Source organism: Sorex araneus, chromosome 10 (assembly GCF_027595985.1).
Source record: "Sorex araneus isolate mSorAra2 chromosome 10, mSorAra2.pri, whole genome shotgun sequence".
Taxonomy (NCBI): Eukaryota; Metazoa; Chordata; class Mammalia; order Eulipotyphla; family Soricidae; genus Sorex; species Sorex araneus.
In genome coordinates this window covers 66364775-66385082 of record NC_073311.1, presented here as the reverse complement: position 1 = coordinate 66385082, position 20308 = coordinate 66364775, and the positions used below count along the sequence as shown (strand labels likewise).

At 67.0% G+C, this 20308-nt stretch overlaps 1 protein-coding gene across 1 annotated transcript in view; it reads left to right on the top strand.

Moving 5' to 3' along the window:
* The first annotated feature begins 2688 nt into the window (after positions 1-2688).
* Positions 2689-20308, top strand: part of IPO8 (importin 8) — a 34766-nt gene continuing 17146 nt past the window's right edge. The window contains exons 1-17 of the mRNA XM_055118385.1: positions 2689-2893; positions 6028-6109; positions 7018-7174; positions 7628-7786; positions 7945-8101; positions 8853-8942; positions 9230-9324; positions 11057-11141; positions 12480-12614; positions 12711-12810; positions 13397-13473; positions 13613-13729; positions 14581-14670; positions 15497-15662; positions 16257-16417; positions 17488-17613; positions 19062-19128. Of these exons, the coding sequence (XP_054974360.1) occupies positions 2810-2893; positions 6028-6109; positions 7018-7174; positions 7628-7786; positions 7945-8101; positions 8853-8942; positions 9230-9324; positions 11057-11141; positions 12480-12614; positions 12711-12810; positions 13397-13473; positions 13613-13729; positions 14581-14670; positions 15497-15662; positions 16257-16417; positions 17488-17613; positions 19062-19128 (1948 nt within the window). The 5' untranslated portion in view covers positions 2689-2809. The remainder of the gene's footprint in view (positions 2894-6027; positions 6110-7017; positions 7175-7627; positions 7787-7944; positions 8102-8852; positions 8943-9229; positions 9325-11056; positions 11142-12479; positions 12615-12710; positions 12811-13396; positions 13474-13612; positions 13730-14580; positions 14671-15496; positions 15663-16256; positions 16418-17487; positions 17614-19061; positions 19129-20308) is intronic.

Below are 20308 nucleotides of genomic sequence, written 5' to 3'. Positions count from 1 at the left end.
CTGTGGCGTTGGGCGTGTCCAGTTCCACCGACTGGACTTTCCGCAGGGAGGTTTCCCACGGCCGTTCCGAACCTTCTCGCCCCGCAGGAGCCGGAGCCGCGGCCGCTCGGGAAGGGGGGGGGGCGGGGCGGCCGCTGGCCCCTCAGAGCCCGTCAGCCCCCTCAGAGCCCCTCAGCCCCCTCTGAGCCCGTCAGCCCCCTCAGAGCCCCTCAGCCCCCTCTGAGCCCCTCAGCCCCCTCAGAGCCCCTCAGCCCCCTCAGAGCCCCTCAGCCCCCTCAGAGCCCCTCAGCCCCCTTAGAGCCCCGTCAGCCCCCTCAGAGCCCCTCAGCCCCCTCAGAGCCCCTCAGCCCCCTTAGAGCCCCGTCAGCCCCGTCAGCCCGTCGGCCCCATCGGCCTCTCGGAGGAGGACGCGGCGTCTGGCCGAGGAGCCGCCTGCGACCCCAGCGGCCCCGGGTCTCCAGCCCTCGTGGGGTCGCTCAGCCTCCTGCGCCGGCCCCGGGGCAGTGAGTGGACACGGCGCTGCCTTGCGGACGCATGACGGGGCCCGTGCGTCTGCGTGCGCGCGTGTGTGCGCGTGTGTGCGTGTGCGCACGGGAGAGGCCGGTGGCCCCAGGCCGGCGCACGCGGGCACCTCTCGGCTCGTTCCCGACGGACCGTGCACGGTGGGCGCGGACGGTCACGCCCGCGGTGTGGGCACAGGCGACAGTGCCCGGGCCCGCCCAGCGAGCGAGCCTGGCCTCTGACGACCGCCCCCACACCCGGGGTCGGTGCCTGGGGGGGCCCGGCCGAGCCCCCGAGCGCTGAGGGGCGCCCACTCCCCGGCGCTGCCGCCCACGCGAGCCCTCTCGGGCCGCCGGAGACCCCGTGGCGTCCCCGTGGCGGAAACTGCTGTGACCGCGCGCTTTTTATTTTTTTTTTTAAATTCTGCTTTTTGGGTCACACCCGGCGATGCTCAGGGCTGACTCCTGGCTCTGCACTCAGGCACCACTCCTGGCGGTGCTCAGGGGCCCTGTGGGATGCTGGGAGTCGAACCCGGGTCGGCCGCGTGCAAGGCAAACGCCCTCCCCGCTGTGCTCTCGCTCCCGTTAACTGAACACTGTTCCCCAAACTAAAAGGCAGGTTACGTTTCTGTGCCCACTCCCGGTGGTGCCCAGGCGTTCTCCTGGCGCCGCTCGGGAATCCCTCCTGCAGGTGCTCCGGGTGCCCACGCGGAACCCAGGCCGGTCGGGTGCAAGGCACACGTCCCCCCGCTGGACTGTCCCCCTGGCTGTTTCTCCCTCTCAGCTCTTTAGTGTTTGGGTTTTGGGCCGCACCCGGCTCTGTGCTCGGGGGCCACCCATGGCAGGATTCGAACCCGGGCCCCGGCTATACAGTCAGATCCTCTGCCGTCCCTCTGGCTTTGAGATCACACCCGATGGTGCTCAGGGGTCACTGTGGTGACCGGTGCCGGGCTCCTCTGTGGCGCCGCCAGCACCCCCTCCGCGCTCCGGGCCCTGCGGCCCCTGCAGCTCCTCCCGTGACCTGGTGCCTCCCTGGCCCAGGAGTGACCTGCCTGCCGCGGCCTTTTCCTCCTCAGCCCGAGCTACCCGTGGAGGTGACCCGGGGTCGGGAAGTTCATTTCCTCCTCCTGGTGGGGGCTGGGGTGGGCCACACACCGGGCAGTGCTCAGGAGTGACCCGCGGTGGGGCCAGGAATGGAACCCAGGTCCGCCGCGCTGCTCCCAGAGCACCCCGAACAGTGCCCGCGTCACCCGAACGCGGGGCCTTGCCTCGGGTCACGGGGAGCCCCTGTGGCGGGCGAGACACGGTTTCCTGCAGTCAGATCCAGCGGCCTGGAGCGTGCTCCCCCGGCAGTGCTCCCGGGACGGGCAGGAACGTTCGTGCTGAGTGTCAGGGTGGGGGACCCAAACACCGGACCCCGTTTATAGCTCAGACTTCCGGTGGGGGCTGGCGAGCGAGCGGGGCTAAGGGGCTAAGGCCTTGCATGCGGCCAACCCGGGTTCGATTCCCACCAGCCCCGAGCTGCCCCGAGCCGCAGTGCTCCCCCACCCCAAACAGAACAACATTTTAAGAGAAAAGCCCAAGGGCCCCCCGGGACCCCCGCCCGCTCGCAGCCGCCTCTCAGTCCCTGCGGTCCCCGCAGGTCCGGCCGGCGGGGAGGGGCCGCGCCCTGCGCCCAGGGACCCCGCAGGGCCCCGGGGGGGTCAGGGGGTCAGGGGTCAGAGGTCCCGGGCTCCCTCTGCAGGCGCGCCCGCACCCGAGAAGTGACCGGAAGGGCCGGGCTGCGACCCCGGACAAGGCCCCGGGTCCCTCGTGCCTCGCCCCCCGCCCTCGCCCCCGGCCCCCGCCCCGCGGCGCACGACGCCGGGATCCGCCCGGTCAGGGGTCTGCAGGACCCCCGTGTCGCTGTCACCGAAGGCCCGAGCTGCCCCTCCCTTCCCTGCAGCCGCCGCCCCCACGCCCCCACGCCCCCGGGAGCACCGCGGCCCCAGGGAACCGAGTGCTCTCCGCGGCCCGCGCGGCCGCGTTCCGTACGGCAGCATGGCGGCGCCCAGACGGGCGGCCGCGCGTCCGTACGGCAGCATGGCGGCCCCCGCCGGGCGCGGCCATGGCAGCACGCCCGCGCGGCCGTAAAGGAAGCGCCGCTCCCTCCGGTTCCTTCTCCCGCCTCCCCGCGATGGTGGCCGCGGGGTGAATGGACGGCGGGCGGCGGGGGCAGCGCGGAGCAGCGGGGGCGCCGGGCCGGGCCCGAGGGGCGCAGCGGGGCCGCGGGACGCGCAGCTGCGGGGGCCGCCGGCCCCGCCGGGCAGATGGACCTCAACCGCATCGTGCAGGCGCTCAAGGGCACCATCGACCCCAAGCTGCGCCTGGCGGCCGAGAGCGAGCTCAACCAGGTGGGCGCCGGCCCCGCCCGCCCCGCCCCTGCCCCTGCGGCCGGGCCCCCCGCGGCCGGCCCCCGCCCCTCCCGCCCCTCCCCTGCGGCCCCGCCCTCCCGCCCCTTCCCTGCGGCCCGCCCGCCCCTCCCCGGCCCTCACCCTCCCGTTCCTCTCCTACCCTCCCGACCATCCCCTACCGGCCCTGCCCCCGCGCCCCTCCCCTGCGGCCCTCTCCGACCCTCCCGACCCTCCCCCGCGGGGCGGGCCTGCCCAACTCTCCTCAACCCTCCCCTGCGTGCCCTCCCCTATGGCCCAGCTCTCCCAACTGTCCCCTGTGGCCCTGCCCTGTGGCCCAGTCCTCCTGACACTCCCCTGTGGCCTGGCCCTCCCAGACCCCCCCCCCCCCCCCCCGCCTGGCCCTCCCGACCCTTTCCTGCGGCCCAGCCCTCCCCTGCAGGACCCAACCCTCTCTGACCCACCCTTGCAGGGCCTGGCCCTCCCCCTGCAGGACCCAGCCCTCTCTGACCCTCCCCTATGGGGTCCTGACCCTCCTCTGCAGGGCCCAGCCCTCCCTGACCCACCCTGCAGGGCCTGTCCCTCCTGACCCTCCCCTTGCAGGCCCAGCTTCCCCATCCTCTCCCTGTAGGGCCCGGCCCTCCCTGGTCCTCCAACTCTCCCCCTGTAGGTCCAGCCCTCCCTGCCCCTCCCCTGCAGGCCCTGACCTGCTGCCATGGGACCCCTTCCCACCCCAACCCCTTCTGACCAGGACCCACTCTCTGCCCTTCCACCTGCAGCTCGGGACCCTCCCCGACCCTTCCCCTGCAGCCCTGGAGCACCCGCCCTGCAGGCCCTCTCCCTCTCCCTCTCCCTGCCCTCCCTTCCCTTCTTTTTGTAGGACTGGACCCTCCCCTTGCTGCCCCCTTCTGTCCCTGCCCCTCCCCCAGCAGTCTCTGGCCCCTCCTGCCCTCCCCCTGCAGTCCCCCCTTCCCACCCCTGCCCCTGCCTTCCCTCCTCATCTTCCCTCCCCCCTGCCCTGCCTGGGGTTTCTGCTGCTCCCGTTTCCTCCCCCTCTCGGGCTCCCCCCTGCGAGGGCCCTTGTCCAGGGCCCAGCACCTCGGACAGGACTGGGCGTGGCCCTGCCCGCCCGCCTGCCCGGCAGCCTTGGGAGGCCCGGGGCCCCCTGCTTCAGGGCGCAGGGCTGGAGGGGAGCGGGCGTGACACCTGGTGAGGGACAGGTTCCGGGGACTCGGTGCTGCCCGGAAGCTGCGGCCTTGCCCTGGGCTGTGCCCCTCAGGGGCGGGCTCGGCGCCCCCCCCCCCCCCGACTCGCCGCCGCCTGGCCGTGCTCAGGGCTCACTCCTGGCGGTCTCGGGGACCCTGTGGGTCAGAGGTCAGGCAGCGCCCCTCCCCGCTGGGCACCCCAGCTGTGGGGACAGGCCTGCTCCAGCCCGCCCAGGGCGGGTCCTTGGGGTCCCAACCGCCCGCCCCGCAAGTTCTGAAGGGACGGAACCTTCCTCGCATCGCCATCTTTGGGCTTTTGTGGTTCCGTTTCCCTTTGCGAGCACTTTCCTGTGAGCATCATTGGCGCTGGAGCCCGTGCAGGTGCCGATTCCAGACTCGTGGGTGCACGCGGGTGGGGCAGGACACAGAGGGTCCCGTGGGGGCGCGGCGGGGCTGTGGCGTTCGGGGAGAACAGCCTGAGGCTCTCAGTGCAGGTGCCAGCGCCCGGTTTCTGGCTTGCGGCCCAAGTGGGCACGGTGAGTCTGAGGCCGCGAGCGGCGAGGACGTGATGTTGGACCGTGGTGGGTCGGGCCGAGAGCGGGCGGCTGTGCACGTGTGACAGGGCGTGTGCCCAGACCCGTGTGGGACAGGTGCCCCCGCCGTCCTGGCTGGCACTGCCTGGGCACGGCGGGAGTCGAAACCCAAGTCCCCGCGAGTCTCCCTGGGGGTCCCAAGCGGGCAGCCGTGTCTGTTTCTGTTTCTGTTTCTGTTTTTCCCTCTTGGGTCACACCCGGCGATGCTCAGGGATTGCTCCTGGCTCTGCACTCAGGAATCACTCCTGGCGGTGCTCAGGGGCCTATGGGATGCTGGGAATCGAACCCGGGTCGGCCGTGAGCAAGGCAAACGCCCTCCCCGCCGTGCTGTCGCTCAGGCCCCAGGCTACCGTCACTGCTGGTCCCCGTGTCCCCGCGGGCCCGGGAGCGTGTGCGGGCAGGGCCAGCCTGCAGCGTGGACGGTGGGGACGCAGGTCGTGCCTTGTCTCTGCCGTGTCACAGCTCCCCGAGTCCCCACAGCTCCGCGTGCAGCCGTTTGTGCCCATGGGACGCTGGTGCGGCTGCCGCTGCGCCGTTTCTGGCTTCAAACCTTTTGGTGGGTTTTGGTCACCCCCAGGGTGTGGGGTGGCCCGTGCGTCCCTGGGGGCCGTGCATCGGGGTGCCAGGACTCTCGTCCATCACAGCAGAGGGGGCCCCGGGGATCCGCCACAGCAGAGGGGGAGCTTGAGGTTGGGCGTGAGCACTGGGCGCGGGCAGCAGGCAGGGGTGGGTGGGCACTGGGGCGAGGAGCACAGCCCCCCACGCCCCGTGCGTCTGTGCTTGGCTTGGGTCACAGCTGGTGGTCTCGGGACCCCTGGGTCGGGGCTTGGGCGTGGGTGTCGGTGTGTGGGGCCCCTCCTGTCCTCTATGCTGTCGCCCTGGGCGGGCTGCAGAGGGCAGGGGCCTGTCTTCCCCAACGGTCTCCCGGGCGTGTCAGCCGGTGGCCCGGTGGCGCCCGGCCGAGAGGTGGAGGCGCTGGGGTCTGGTCCGCGCCCCCCGGGAGGCCTTTCCGGCCCGAGGCTCCTGGTAGTAAAGTGGCCTCGGTCTGCAGAGGCGGGGCTGAGGGTCTGTGGAGCGAATGGTCAGCACTCGGAAGCGGTCAGTGGGCGCCCGACTGCCGGGCAGGAGGCTCTGGGACCCGCGGTCGGCGGCCAGGGCCCCCCCGACAGGCTGTTTCCCTGTTTTCAGAATTCGAGTTGTTGCAGCAGTTTCCGTCTTGCCTCGCGTGTTTGACTCTAGGGGTTTTTATTTCTTAGCGAGGCCGTTGGGCGCTGGGTGGCAGGTGGCGGCGGCTCAGCCCCGCCTGGCCCGCCCGCCAGACGCGCTCTCGTCCTTTCAGTCCTACAAGATCATCAACTTCGCGCCCAGCCTGCTCCGCATCATCGTCTCCGACCACGTGGAGTTCCCGGTGCGCCAGGCTGGTGAGTTGCCCGCGCTCCGGCTCCCGGCCACCCCGCGGTGCTGCCGTCCCCGCCTGCGTTCTCTGGGTGCCGGGAGGGGCCTCGAGCTCGGCCGCGTCCCTGCAGCCCCCCCGACTCGCACGGAGGGAAATTGGGTTTAGAAAGGGGGTTTCTGGTTTCTGCCTTTCCTGGGGTTTGTTTGTAAATTAATTTACTCTCCCGAGACTGGGGGAGGGCGAGGACGGGGGCTCAGGGTGTAGCCCAGCCCGGGGGGGGCTCGGTCGTCCCAGCACCTGGGACGCCGCACTAGCGAACAGGCCCCTCGGAGGTGCTTGGCCCTCTCCGGGGTTGGTCATGCTAGGGGCCCGGGGCTTCCCCCCGTGTGACGCCGCCCGGCCCCGCCTGGGACCCCCGCCCCGAGCGCTGGTGGGAAACCCGCGGTCTCTGAGTCAGGGCTCGGCCCAGAGTGCTCTGTCACCCCGAGGGAGAGCCTGTGCCAGGAGCCGCTGCCTCTGCCACGGGGCTGTGTGGCCGCTCGTTCTCCTGAACATTCTCTGCTCGTGGCTGCTCCTTCTCCGGAATGTTCTCTGCTCGTGGCTGCCGGGAACATTCTCTGGAACAGTCTTTGCCCCTGGGGTCGGCTGTGTTTGGCCGTGGAGGGCGATTTCCTCTGGAGACCACAGGCGGTGGGGTGTGACGGGCGGTTTCCCGCTAGGGTCCCCTCCCCGTCCCCTCCGTGTCCCTGGCCCTGGGAGGTTCCTGTGTAGCCCTGGGGGGAGCTCAAGGAACCCGCACAGTCTGTGACCCAGGGGCGGGTGACACGGGGCGGGTGACACGGGGCGGGTGCCAAGGGGCGGGTGCCACGGCGCGAGCGAGGCGGGGGTGGTCTTCGTCCTCGCGCTGCCACACTGCCGCGCCTTCTGCCCCAGCCGCCATCTACCTGAAGAACATGGTGACCCAGTACTGGCCGGACCGCGAGCCGCCGCCCGGGGAGGTGCTGTTCCCCTTCAACATCCACGAGAATGACCGCCAGCAGATCCGGGACAACATCGTGGAGGGCATCATCGGCTCTCCCGACCTGGTGAGGTACGGCCCGCGGGGCGGGCGCCGGGCTCGGGCCCTCGCGGCTGGGGGGCTGTCAGTGGGCCGGCACCGGGCCCCCCGCCCCGCTCTCCTGTCTGCGGGAACCGACCTAGCCGCCGCCTTACCCAGCTCCTGGCAGTGGGCAGTGCCAGGCCAGGGTGTGGCTGTGGCGTGCGCCCCTCCCCCCCATTTGCTCCCGTGACCCGGATGCTCTCGGCCCCCTGGGCACCGTCTGCGCCTCCGGAAAGCGCTTTAGTCGCACCCTCCGCGGAGCTGCTCTCGGACCCGCGGTGGCCGAGCGGGGCACAGGCCCCTGGTGGTCTGCCGGGGCTCGGTCCGGCTCGGGCTTGGGGACACCTGCCGGCCGCCGAGCTGCTGCCCGGCCCAGCGTCCGCGGGCGGTGTCGGGTCCGAAGTCCAGCTGAGGCACTCTGTCCGGCTCTCCCGTCGCCCGTAGAGTCCAGCTGACCATGTGTCTCCGCGCCATCATCAAGCACGACTTCCCCGGCCACTGGCCGGCCGTGGTGGACAAGATCGACCATTACCTGCAGTCACAGAGCAGCGGGAGCTGGCTGGGCAGCCTGCTGTGCCTCTACCAGCTGGTGAAGACCTACGAGTGAGTCCCGCCCCCTCGGGGGGTCCTGTCGGGTCGGGCGGAGGCAGCGAGGCGCAGACGCCGCGCCGGGCTCGGGAAGGCGGGTCGCGTGCCGTGGAGAGTCGCGCGCGCAGATCGTTCTGGATCCCTGAGCTCCCCCCGCGACGGCCGTTCTGCAGGTACAAGAAGGCGGAGGAGCGGGAGCCGCTGCTGGCCGCCATGCAGGTCTTCCTGCCCCGCATCCAGCGGCAGGTGCTGCACCTGCTGCCCGACCCCTCCCACCACTCCGTGCTGCTGCAGAAGCAGATCCTGAAGATCTTCTACGCGCTGGTGCAGGTGAGCGCCGGGCCCGTGTCCTGCCCGGGGTCGGCCGCTGTGTCTGCGGAGACCCCGGGGCCCCGACGTGCAGGTCCCACCCAGCAGAGCCAACAGCCCCGCTGGCCGCGTGTCCCTGGGCCGGGCCTCCAGAAGGACCCAGACAGGCCGATTCTCACGAGCGCCAGCTCAGAGACGCCCGCGTCACCCTCGGGGCCGAGCAGAGCCGCTCCCCTGTGCCCTCACGCCCTGGTCTCGCCCTCGGAGGCCGAGAGCGCCTCTTGCCGGTTGACGGTGGCACAGGGCGGTTTGGGGTGCTTGGGCAGGGGTGCCGTGCAGGGTGGGCGCCACGGTGGGGCAGGGCCCGGGGACGATGGCCGGGAAGGGTCGTGAGGTGGGCGGGTTCGTGGAACAGTCCCCACGGACCGTTGGAACTTGCCGGGCCCCAGAGCTGCTCGGCGCCTGCCGTGCTGGGCCGGGTCGGGGACCGTGAGACATGTGCCGATGGCACGTGCGCCAGGGAGGTGGGTCACGGCGACAGGAGGTGCTGTAACAGCCGCGTCGTCAGCCGGACGCTCGCGGTCGCTCAGGCCGGTCGCCTGTGGCCGGGGGCACCCCGGGGGTCTGTGCCGCCGGGCACAGCTGGACGGACGCAGGTCGGGAGCAAAGAACCTGCTCTGGGCGCCGTGTGGGCCGCGGCCTGGGGCTGGGCCTGCTGCGGGGCGGGCGAGGGTCTGTGGGCGGCGGGGCTGACGGGCCGTTCCCCTCGCAGTACGCCCTGCCGCTGCAGCTGGTCAGCAACCAGACCATGACGGCGTGGATGGAGGTCTTCCGCACCATCATCGACAGGACGGTCCCTCCCGTGAGACGGGGCCCGCGCTGGGGCGGGCGTGCGGTGGGCGGAGCCGTCGGGGGGCGGGGCTGCTGGGCTGTCGCGCTCCGCCCGTCCTGCTCTCTGCACCGTGGGCGGCTGGCCGGAGCGTGGAGCTCCTCGGGCAGCTCGGGGCACCTCTGTCCCGAGTCCTCCCGGAAACGGGGTGTCTGGGGCTGGACCTTCCCCCTCGGCGGCCTTTGGGGCTGGGGCTCTCGGGGTCCACTGTGCTCCCGCGGCCGAGCCGGGCGCCGGGGTCAGCGTCTCTGTCCCTCCAGGAGACGCTGCAGCTGGACGAGGACGACCGGCCCGAGCTGGTCTGGTGGAAGTGTAAGAAGTGGGCCCTGCACATCGTGGCACGCCTGTTCGAACGGTAACACACGGGGCGCTCGGCCCGGCGCAGGCCCGCGGGACTCGGGTCCGAGGGCGCGGGGAGGCGGGCGCTCTCGGGTGCTCCTGCCCGTGAAGGTCAGACCCGGCACAGAGGCCGCGTGCGGGAGGCGGTGTGGGGCGGCCGGGAGAGGCCGCGTTGCCAGCGGGAGTTCCTGCTCAAGGCCTGGCCGGTCTCGCCCTGGGCGGGTCTCGGTGCCCTGTGCTCGCCGCTGCTCCCGGAGCTGTGCTCGGCTGGCCACGGGGCTCTGGGCAGTGCTGGGCGAGAGCCGGGGGCTCTGGGTCACCTGGACCCCTGAGGGTGCCGGGAACTTGCTCCAGCCTTCGATGCTCCTTGCCCCTGTTTAAACTTTTTTTTTGATTTTCTGTGTTTTGCTTTGGGCCGGGCGACGGTGCGGGGTTTGGACTCTCGCCTCGCTCATGGCCTCAGACCCGCCCTGGGCACCTCCCCGGGAGCCCTGGGTCCCACCGGCCGTGGCCGAAGACCCCCAATAATTGTTCCCTGTATGTTGCAACTTTGTTCTTTGTGTTTTACTTTAAAGGACTTTAATTTTCTCTATTTTACTCTTTATATTTGATTTTGTTCATCTTCTGAGTTTTCTTTTTTTTTTTTTTTTTTTTGCTTTTTTTTTTTTGGGTCACACCCAGCGATGCTCAGGGGTTACTCCTGGCTCTGCACTCAGGAATTACTCCTGGCAGTGCTTGGGGGACCCTATGGGATGCCGGGGATCGAACCCGGGTCGGCCGCATGCAAGGCAGACGCTCTACCCGCTGTGCTATTGCTCCGGCCCCTCATCTTCTGAGTTTTCTGTCTTAAGTTTTTCTTTAAATATTTTATTCTGTTCCGTTTCGATGTTCATATTTCTTTTTTGTTTTCTACTTTAAACTTTTACGTTTACTACTTTAACCTTTCTGTATCTTAATGTTCCTGTTTTGTTTTTCTATATTTAAAACAATTTCCTATAATTATTTAAACTTGCAATTTTATACTCTGGTTTGGGGTCATCACCAGCAATGCCCAGAGAATCCTCCCCACGTGTTGGGGTGGCGGGAGGGACGTGGGGGTGTGAGGGGTGGGGTGAGGGCGGCGGGAGGGGGAGGGGGTGGGTGGGCTGGGTCCCTCCTGCCGGGCTAGGGATGGAATCGAGTCCCCGTGGGGGCTCTGGTTGCCTCACTGGCCACTATTCCAAAAGTAAATAACTTACTTTTATTTCTGTATTTCATTTTTTAAGCATTGTGCATTAACTCTATTTCTGTAGTTCTTGTTTTCCTGTTTTGTTCTCACTTTGTTGTATTTATTTTTCTAAATTTTATTCTTTTTTATTTTTTTTTGGCCACGCCTGTCATTGCTCTGGGCTTACTCTGGGCTCTGCACTCGAGTGACTCCTGGCAGTCTTGGGGGACCATACGGGGTGTGGGGTGGAGAGCCAGGGCCGGCGCGTGCCAGGCCAGTGCTTGGCCTTTAATACTAAGTGTTGATCAGGGGCCACAGGGTGGGGGTTGCTCTCGCAGCCCGGTGGTGCTCTTTTGGGCACTGTTCTGAGTGCTGGGCCGCAGAAGGGCCGTGGGCTTGGCCAGTGGCCTGCCCTGGAGCTGGGCACCGCTGGCCCGGGGTTCGAGCCCGCTCTTCTCGCTGTCTTCTACCCTCCCCCCGCCCCCCTCTGGCCCTGTGCTTTGTTTTAAAAACTCACAGCGTTCTTTCTTTGTGTCTTAAGGTATGGAAGCCCGGGAAACGTCACAAAAGAATACTTCGAATTTTCCGAGTTCTTTTTGAAAACGTACGCGGTCGGGATTCAGCAGGTAATAACCGCGATGCTTGTGGACCGCGGTGGGTTCCCGCCGATCTGTCGTCCGCGGCCTCTCGGGCCCTCCCGGTGCTTCTCTTGGCCCCACAGTTGTGCCGTAAGCGCTTTCTGTCTCATCGTAGGCTTTTGGTCAGGGCCATACCTGGCCGTGTCAGGGCTTATTCCTGGCTCTGTGCCCCGGGGTCACTCCGGGTGGTGCTCAGGGGGCCAGGTGGAGTACTCAGGCTCAAACCTGGGTCTGCCAGGGGCGAGGCGAGCACCCCACCCACTCCGGCCATTGCTCTAAACTTTCATGCCGATGGTTCAGGTAACATGACGTCGGCAGTTTCAGGAGGAGATGAGGTCACGGTTGAGTTCAGGTGTAGAGTCTGACTTTGCACGTGTGACGTCCTGGCAGAACACGTGTGTGTGTTTTTGAAAGACAGTCCAAGTTAATGTTAATGTTTAAAAACTACAAAGGGAGACGGCGAGACAGTCAGGGGTACGGGAGACAGTCAGGGGTACGGGAGACAGACAGGGGTACGGGAGACAGTCAGGGGTACGGGAGACAGTCAGGGATACGGGAGACAGACAGGGGTACGGGAGACAGTCGGGTACAGGAGACAGACGGGTACGGGAGACAGTCAGGGATACGGGAGACGGTCAGGGGTACGGGAGACAGTCGGGGGTACGGGAGACAGGGGTACGGGAGACAGACAGGGGTACGGGAGACAGTCAGGGGTACGGGAGACAGTCAGGGGTACTGGAGACAGTCAGGGGTACGGGAGACAGTCGGGTACAGGAGACAGACGGGTACGGGAGACAGTCAGGGATACGGGAGACAGTCAGGGGTACGGGAGACAGTCAGGGGTATGGGAGACAGTCGGGTACGGGAGACAGACAGGGGTACGGGAGACAGTCAGGGGTACGGGAGACAGTCAGGGGTACTGGAGACAGTCAGGGGTACGGGAGACAGTCGGGTACAGGAGACAGACGGGTACGGGAGACAGTCAGGGATACGGGAGACGGTCAGGGGTACGGGAGACAGTCGGGGGTACGGGAGACAGGGGTACGGGAGATGGGTACGGGAGACAGGGATACGGGAAAGAGTCAGGGGTATGGGAGACAGGGGTACTGGAGATAGTCAGGGGCATGGGAGATGTTATTCCCTGTGACCTCTGCCCTGTGCCCTGCGTGCCGTGGATGTCAGGTCGGGCGGGGTCTGCCCGAGCGTGTTTATTGCCTGCGTGGCTGAGCCGCCTGTGCCCGAGGACAGGCCTGGGTCTGGGGGCCGGTGCGGGCGTCTGGGCCCGGGTGCAGCGCGTCCCCCTGTGCAGTGCATCCCCGCGTGCAGGTGCTGCTGAAGATCCTGGAGCAGTACCGGCGGAAGGAGTACGTGACGCCCCGCGTGCTGCAGCAGACGCTCAACTTCCTCAACCAGGGCGTCGTGCATCCCGAGACCTGGAGGCACCTGAAGCCGCACATGCAGGCAGGCCGCGGGCGGACAGGCGGGCGGGCGGTCGGCAGGGAGGGCGGCGGGGAGGGCGCACGCTAGGGCGAGCCTGGGCCCTTCTCGTCTCCTCAGAACATCTCCGAGGACGTCATCTTCTCTGTGATGTGCTACAAGGACGAGGACGAGGAGCTGTGGCAGGAGGACCCCTACGAGTACATCCGCATGAAGTTTGGTAAGGGCCCTGCGGGAGGGCAGGGGCGGCACCGCGACCCTGCCCTGCCGGGTGTCACCGCACCCCTGCCCTGCCTGGGCGTCACCGCACCCCTGCCCGGGCGTCACCGCACCCCTGCCCTATCTGGGCGTCACCGCACCCCTGCCCTGCCCGGGCGTCACCGTGCCCCTGCCCTGCCGGGCGTCACCGCACCCCTGCCCTGCCGGGCGTCACCGCACCCCTGCCCTGCCCTGCCCTGCCCGGGTGTCACCTCGGCCCTGCCCTGCCCGGGCGTCACGGTGTCCCCGCTCTGTGTGTGATGGGCTCCACACTCTGGAGCTTCTTTCTCGCTGGGTGGGGAGAAGAAAAGCCCCAGGCTCACCCCTGCGGGGTCCCCTCCAGCCCGTGGGTTCTGCCCCATATCTTTAGGGGCCCTGTAGGGTGGGTGGGTGGGTTCCCGTCAGGGCGGGGCCTGGATTTGGCACGTTTGAGCAGCGCCTGGTTCAGTTTGCCCCCCAGTTCGGGGCTGGGGGTTCCGGGGACCCTGCTCTGGGCCCCCTCGGGGACGGGGTTCGGGCCCTGTCCCTCAGGATGCCTCCCTCCTCAGACATCTTCGAGGACTACGCCTCCCCCACCGCCGCAGCCCAGACCCTGCTCTACACGGCCGCCAAGAAGAGGAAAGAGGTACCTGGGCCGGGGCCCGCCCGTGGGGTCGCGTGGGCCTGACCCCTGCTCTGGCCCTGGCCCGGGGAAGCGGCCTGTGCTCCCTGACAGTGCTCGGTGGAGCCGGGGCGGGGGGGTGACGGTTGGATCCTGCCTGCAGGTGCTGCCGAAGATGATGGCCTTCTGCTACCAGATCCTCACGGACCCCAGCTACGACCCCCGGAAGAAGGACGGGGCCCTGCACGTCATCGGCTCGCTGGCCGACATCCTGCTCAAGGTGAAGTGCTCGCTGCCTGTCCGGTGCCGTGGGTCTGGGGCCGGGCCACCCTCGGGGCGGGACTCACTCCCGCCTCCGCACTTGGCCGGCTCCTGTGGGCTCGGGGGTCCGTGACGGGTGCTGGGCGTGGACCCTGGTGCTCTCCGCACTGTGCTCTCGCTCTGGCCACGGCTGAGGGCATCCCCCACCCCCCGGCCTGGGGCCACGCCCAGAGGTGTTGCGGTGCTGCTCTCGGACGCTTGGTGCTCCCCGCTGTCCCCGGGAGGGACTGTGCGGGGGCTGCATTGGGGGTGCTGGTCTTGGGTGCTGGGTGCTCCCCGCTGTCCCTGGGTGGACCATGTGGTGGCTGGGTTGGGCCCGGGGTTCCCTGTCTCTGTCCCGTGCGCTGTTTCCTGGCCCCGAGTGTTAGCCTGTTTGTAGGAGACACTCACTGAGGTGGCACCATGGTGCCGGGTGCCGGGTGCCCCTGCCCGCCTCGACGGCTCTGCGTCTGCTCCCTGTCAGGGGGCGCTGTTGGGAAGGGGAAGTGGCGGGTGGGGGGCACGGTCTGTCCTGGGGGTGCTCTGGGGAGCCGGGGGTCCAGCACCTGCCCGAGAGCTCTGGGCTGACTCGGGGTGCCCCGGCCCCTGGCTGTCCCTGCCCTTCCCGTTGTCCATCTTCGTTTGGGGGCCACAGGATGTGGGGGTCAGGGGTCAGACTGGGAGCTCTGGCCAGAGAGGTGGCGCCGTGGGCAGGGGGTGGCCCGGGCTCCAGCCCCAGCACGCGGGGCTCGAACCCAGCACACTGCTCCGGGGCTCGAGGGGGCCCCGGGGCTGGCTGGGCCCGGCTGACGCCTCGTCTCGCCACCACAGAAGAGCGTGTTCAGGGACCAGATGGAGCTGCTGCTGCAGACGCACGTCTTCCCGCTGGTGTCGTCCGACCTGGGCTACCTCAGGGCCAGGGTGCGTGCTCCCGGGGTTCTTTCCCGTCTGTTTGTTGTGTTGGGGGCCACACCTGGCGCTGCTCAGGGCTTACACCCAGCTCTGCACTCGGGAGTCACTCCTGGTGGGCTTGGGGGACCACGCAGGGTGCCGGGGATCGAACCCGGGCCGGCCACCCGCAGGGCAGGCCCCCTCCATGCTGTGCTGTCCCTCCAGACCCCGTTGGTTTTGGGGCCACACCTGGTGGGGATCACGTCGCACTGTGGGTGGGACCCCTGATGGGGGTCAGGGGCCACATGGGTGCTGGTGGGAGGTGCCCCCCCCCGCCCTCACCGAGCCCGGATTGGGCCCGTGACTTCTCCATTACTAAGATGCGCATCTCGTGAAACATTGTTGGGTAAATGGACTTTTTATAGCTCACCTCGTGGTGAAGTGAAATAGATTGAAATGTCCCTTCCGGCCACGGACGTTGGATTCAAAGCGGAGAAACCAGGACCGTGGCCAGCTGTGGCTCTCTCCGGGCCGCAGGCCTGAGCCCTGGGCAGCGCCGGGGCCCGAGGGGTTTCCAGGTGGCTAGTGAAGGGCCGATAGTGTTCCGTTTGTTTCCTGGGGGGGGGTGTGGTACATTCCACACCGTGGCCGGCCCGGCTGTGGCCGACACAGAGGGGGCGTGGGAGGCTGCCCCGTTTCCCGGGGGCGCCGATGTCCGGGCTGGTTTCTCCCACTACGGCAGAAGGGCCATTGGGGACCCTCATTTCCCGGGAAACGGTGGGAAACCCAGGAGCTGGGGCTGGGGTCAACTGGCCTCCAGGTCGCAGCCCCCCAGCCAGCCCTGACCCCCGCCCAGGCCTGCTGGGTGCTGCACGCCTTCAGCCCCCTCAAGTTCCACAACGAGCTCAACCTCCGCCACGCCGTGGAGCTGGCCAGGAAGAGCCTCACGGAGGACAAGGAGATGCCCGTGAAGGTGGAGGCCGCCCTGGCGCTGCGCTCGCTCGTCTCCAACCAGCCGCAGGGTGAGGCCGGCCTCCCTCCCTCCCGCCCGCCCCCCGCAGCTCAGGCCTGCAGCTCCCCGGGGGGGGGGGGGTGAGGGCCCGGCCACACCTGGCCGTGGGCTCGGGTCACGCCTGGGGGGGGCCTGGGGTTGCCGGGGACGGGACCCGGGCCGGCCGTGTGCGTTTCCCTCTCGCCCCGCGGGGGTCGGGGTGGCTCTGTTGTCTCGGGCCTGCTGCTGGCCGCCCTTCGGGGCAGTCGTAGGTCTGCAGCCCTTGGCCCCGTGTCCGGGGTCCCGCTCGCCCTGGGGTCCCCCCGCCCGGCTGGGACTGAGGCCTCAGGCGTCTCCTCAGACCCAGCCGCAGGTTCCGAGCGTGGCGAGGGTGCTGGCTCCTCAGGCCCCGTTTCCCGGGGGCCGGTTCTGTCCCTCCCCGGGCCAGCTGCTGTGGAGGGCGGGCGTGAGCTCCGGCCCGTGTCCCCGTGGCCTTCGCCGGGGCGCGGTGTGGCGCGGGCTTTCCCGGGCAGGCCCCTGAGTCAGGAGGGAGGCGGGCCGGGCGGGCCGGGGGATGGGACAGTGTTGCTGCCGTGCCCCCGGCCCTCACGGCGCTGTCCCGCAGCCAAGGACTGCATGAGGCCGCACGTGAGGGCCGTGATGCAGGAGCTGCTGCACGTCGTCAGGGAGACCGAGAACGACGACGTCACGAACGTCATCCAGAAGCTCATCTGCGAGTACAGCCAGGAGGTGGCTGCCATCGCCGTGGACATGACGCAGCACCTGGTGCGTGACGCCAGTTCCGGGCGGGGCGGTGGTCGGCGGGCGCATTGCGTAGCCGCGCTGGCATCTGCACCATGTGGCTGCCCCTCGGAGTCGCGACCTCGCGCTCTCCGAGCACTGTGGGCTTGGGTGTCTCACTCTGGCCTTGGGCCCTGGGCTGGAGCCGAGTCTGTCTGTCCCTCCCCGGACGTCTCCCGCCGCCCGCTGCTTCCCCTCCATGGTTCTGAGGTGCGGCTGGAGCGGGTGGTTAGATGTGCCGTCCCTTCCTCCGTGTCCGTCCTTCCTTCCCTCCTTCCTTCCCTCCCTCCCTCCCTCCTTCCTTCCTTCCTTCCTTCCTTCCTTCCTTCCTTCCTTCCTTCCTTCCTTCCTTCCTTCCTTCCCTCCTTCCCTCCCTCCCTCCCTCCCTCCTTCCTTCCTTCCTTCCTTCCTTCCTTCCTTCCTTCCTTCCTTCCTTCCTTCCTTCCTTCCTTCCTTCCTTCCCTCCTTCCTTCCTTCCCTCCCTCCTTCCCTCCCTCCCTCCCTCCCTCCCTCCTTCCTTCCTTCCTTCCTTTCTTCCCTCCTTCCCTCCCTCCCTCCTTCCTTCCTTCCTTCCCTCCTTCTCTCCCTCCCTCCCTCCATCCCTCCCTCCCTCCCTCTGGTTTTGGGTCACCTATTTGATGCTCAGGGGCTCCTCTTGGCCCTGCAGTCAGGAATCACTCCTGGCAGTGCTCGGGGGGCCCTACGGGACGCCGGGGATCGAACAAGGCGAGCGCCCTCCCTCCCCCTGTCCTCCCGCTCCGGCCCTGTTTCATTTTCTTCAGCAATTCCCTGACTTTGTCTTCAGACTCCCAAGCTTCCACTCGAATGCTCGCGGCCTTGGTTTCAGGCTCTGAGGCTTGGGTTCGTCTAGTCAGAGTCAGGTCTCTGCCCTCCAGCGGCCTGCGCGAGTCCGCGTTGCCCTGTGGCGCCTGGATGTGGGGGTGGGGGCTTCAGGGACGCACCCGGGCCCTGCCCTGGCCTGGAACCCGGCTCAGGCGTGCGGGTCCCAGCCTCGGGCGTTGTGGCCGTGCTGGACGCGTGCGTCGTCCCCGCAGGCTGAGATATTCGGCAAAGTGCTCCAGAGCCACGAGTACGAAGACATCGAGGACAAGACAGTGATGGCCATGGGGGTTCTGCACACCATCGACACCATCTTGACGGTCGTGGAGGACCACCAGGAGGTGCCTGCGTCGTTCCCTTTGTCGTCACCGTCTCCGAGGCCGGTGGGCAGAGCGCATCCTTTTCACGGTGCCGGGTTTGAAACTTCCCGTCAGACCCAGCGCGAGAGGACGTGCCCAGGGGGTTCCTGTCCCCAGCCGAGCTCGGCTGCGGCCGCGAGTTCCTTGGCAGCTGCGCTTTAGGGGAGAGCACGGAGCAGCCCCGGCATCTGGGGGCAGCTGTGGGGCTGGCGGCAGAGTCACGGGCGCTGGGCCTGGAGGGACGGCAGCAGAGCGTTTTCCTGCCTTGGCCTCCGGAGCACTATGGGGCTGAGCACTGTGCAGACTTTTTAAAGGGCCCTTGCCTCTGGCAGCTGAGCGAGGCTCGTGGAGAGGAGGACAGCCAGGCCCACACGGCGTCCAGGGACTCGCTCCTGGACACTGCCAGCGCCTTGCAGACCTGTGCCTGTGGGTGCCCTGAGGGGACACCGCCCAGCCCCTCTCAGCCTCCACAGGCCTCCCTGAGGGTGCCCGCCCGTGCCCCCCGCGTCTCACCTGCGGGAGCAGCGTGTGAGCTCGCGTCCCTGGGACTCCTCCGAGGCCTCTGCCCTCCCCTTCCGGCTGGATGTCACCCACCGGCATGTGATCTCTGTGAGCCGCTAGAAGCCGGTTCGGGTTTTGTCATCTCTGATCTCGCTGCCCCTTGCACAGTGCTCGAGTGGGAGCGAATGCGGGACCCCAGGGGCTGGTCTCGTGACGGGGCCTCAGGACGCTGTGAACTCGGGAACACACACATTCTTTTTATGTCTTCTCGTGTTTTTTATGGCTCAGATCTTCCTCCCAAAATCTGTGATCCGGGGCGCGGTGCTGGTGCCGGCAGGCCTCGGGGTTCTCCGAAGGGCGAGGGGGGCGCCCGTGTAACTTACATCCGGCCTTGGGCTTCCTGGTGTCCGTCAGTTGGACCCCATGTGAGGTGTAGCCTTGTCAGTGTTGCTTTGAACCTCTGGTTGTAAGCTTAAGGCTCATCGTGATGGATTTTATTTTATTTTATTTTTTATTTTTTAATGAGTCACCGTGAGGTACAGTTACAGACTTACAAACTTCCGTGATTACGTTTCAGTCGTACAGTGATGGAGCACCCATCCCTCCACCAGTGCCCATCCCCCACCACCCGTGTCCCCAGGGTCCCTCCCCAGCACCCCCTCCCCTCCTGCCTCTGATTCCCTTTTTTTTTTTTTTTCTTTTTGGGTCACACCCGGCAATGCACAGGGGTCACTCCTGGCTCTGCACTCAGGAACTACCCCTGGCCGTGCTCAGGGGACCATATGGGATGCTGGGATTTGAACCCGGGTCGGCCGCGTGCAAGGCAAACGCCCACCCCGCTGTGCTATCGCTGCAGCCCCCTCTCTGATTCCCTTTTTACTCTGTCATCATTGTGGCTGTTGATCTAAAGACCCGACGTCCGTCTGTAGGTGACGCGGCAGCTGGAGGGCATCTGCTTACGCATCATTGACCTGGTTCTACAGAAACACGTGATCGGTGAGTCCAGGGCCGTGTGGAAAGGTAGACTGAGGTTCTTTTTCCCTTTGAGGGGGCTTCACACCCAGCGGTGCCCGGGGTTACTCCTGACGGCACTCAGGCGTCACTCCTGGTCGGGCTCAGGGGACCCTCTGGGATGCCGGGGATCAAACCTGGGGTAGCTGCGTGCAAGGCAAGCGCCGCCCCTCCCCTCTGTCCTCTGGCCCCGTTCATGTGGTGACTCGGAGCATCCCTTCCTCAGGATGGCCCTCCTGAGCAGGGCTGTTCTCCTCACTCTATACACTCTCCGCGGGTCTGGGGCGGATGGGTCCTCATCTCTCCGTGAAAATATGGCCCGTTAGGAATTTCTGGTTTGGGACCAGAGATCGGACATTTGCCTTGCAAGCAGTTGACCTGGGTTTGAGCCCCAGCACCTCCAGGAATAATGGCTGAGCACAGAGCCGGGAGTAAGCCCTGAGCCCACCCGGTGTGGTGCAAAAGCAAAACCAAATAAGGTTAACAAGAAACTCACTGTAGAAAAGTGTTTGGTCTTGGGCTTTCTGCCCTGGTGGGGACCGAGCCCAGAGCCTCCTGTGGGGAGGGGGCGTCCTTACCACTGACCAACGTCTCTGACCCTGGGCTTGGTGTGTTTTCTGGGGGGGGCGGGTGTGTGCAGGTCACACCTGGTTACATTCAGGGGTTACTCGTGACTCTGAACTCAGGATTCACTCCCAGCGGTGCTTGGGGGCGACATGGGTGCTGGGGATTGAATCCCAGTCGGTGGGTGCAGATGTAAGCACTGTACCCACTGTACTATCTCTCCGGCCCCCACCCTTTGAATTATTTTTATTTTTGCTTTTTTGGGTCACAGCGATGCTCAGGGTTACTCCTGGCTCCGCACTCAGGAATTACTTCTGGAGGTGCTCGGATGCTGGGGTCGAGCCTGGGTTGGCTGTGTGTAAGGCAAACACCCTCCTCGCTGTGCTATTGATCCAGCCCCAAGTCTTTGCACTTTTTTTTTTTTTATAATGTAGGAGCCCTGCTATTTATCCAGCCATTGATCATGCTGATTGAATTGGGCGTGAACTCCACACTACCAAGCCTTTTGAATTTTTTTTTTTTTCTTTTTGGGTCACACCCAGTGAAGCTCAGGAGTTACTCCTGGTTTTAGCACTCAGGAATTACTCCTGTCAGTGCTTGG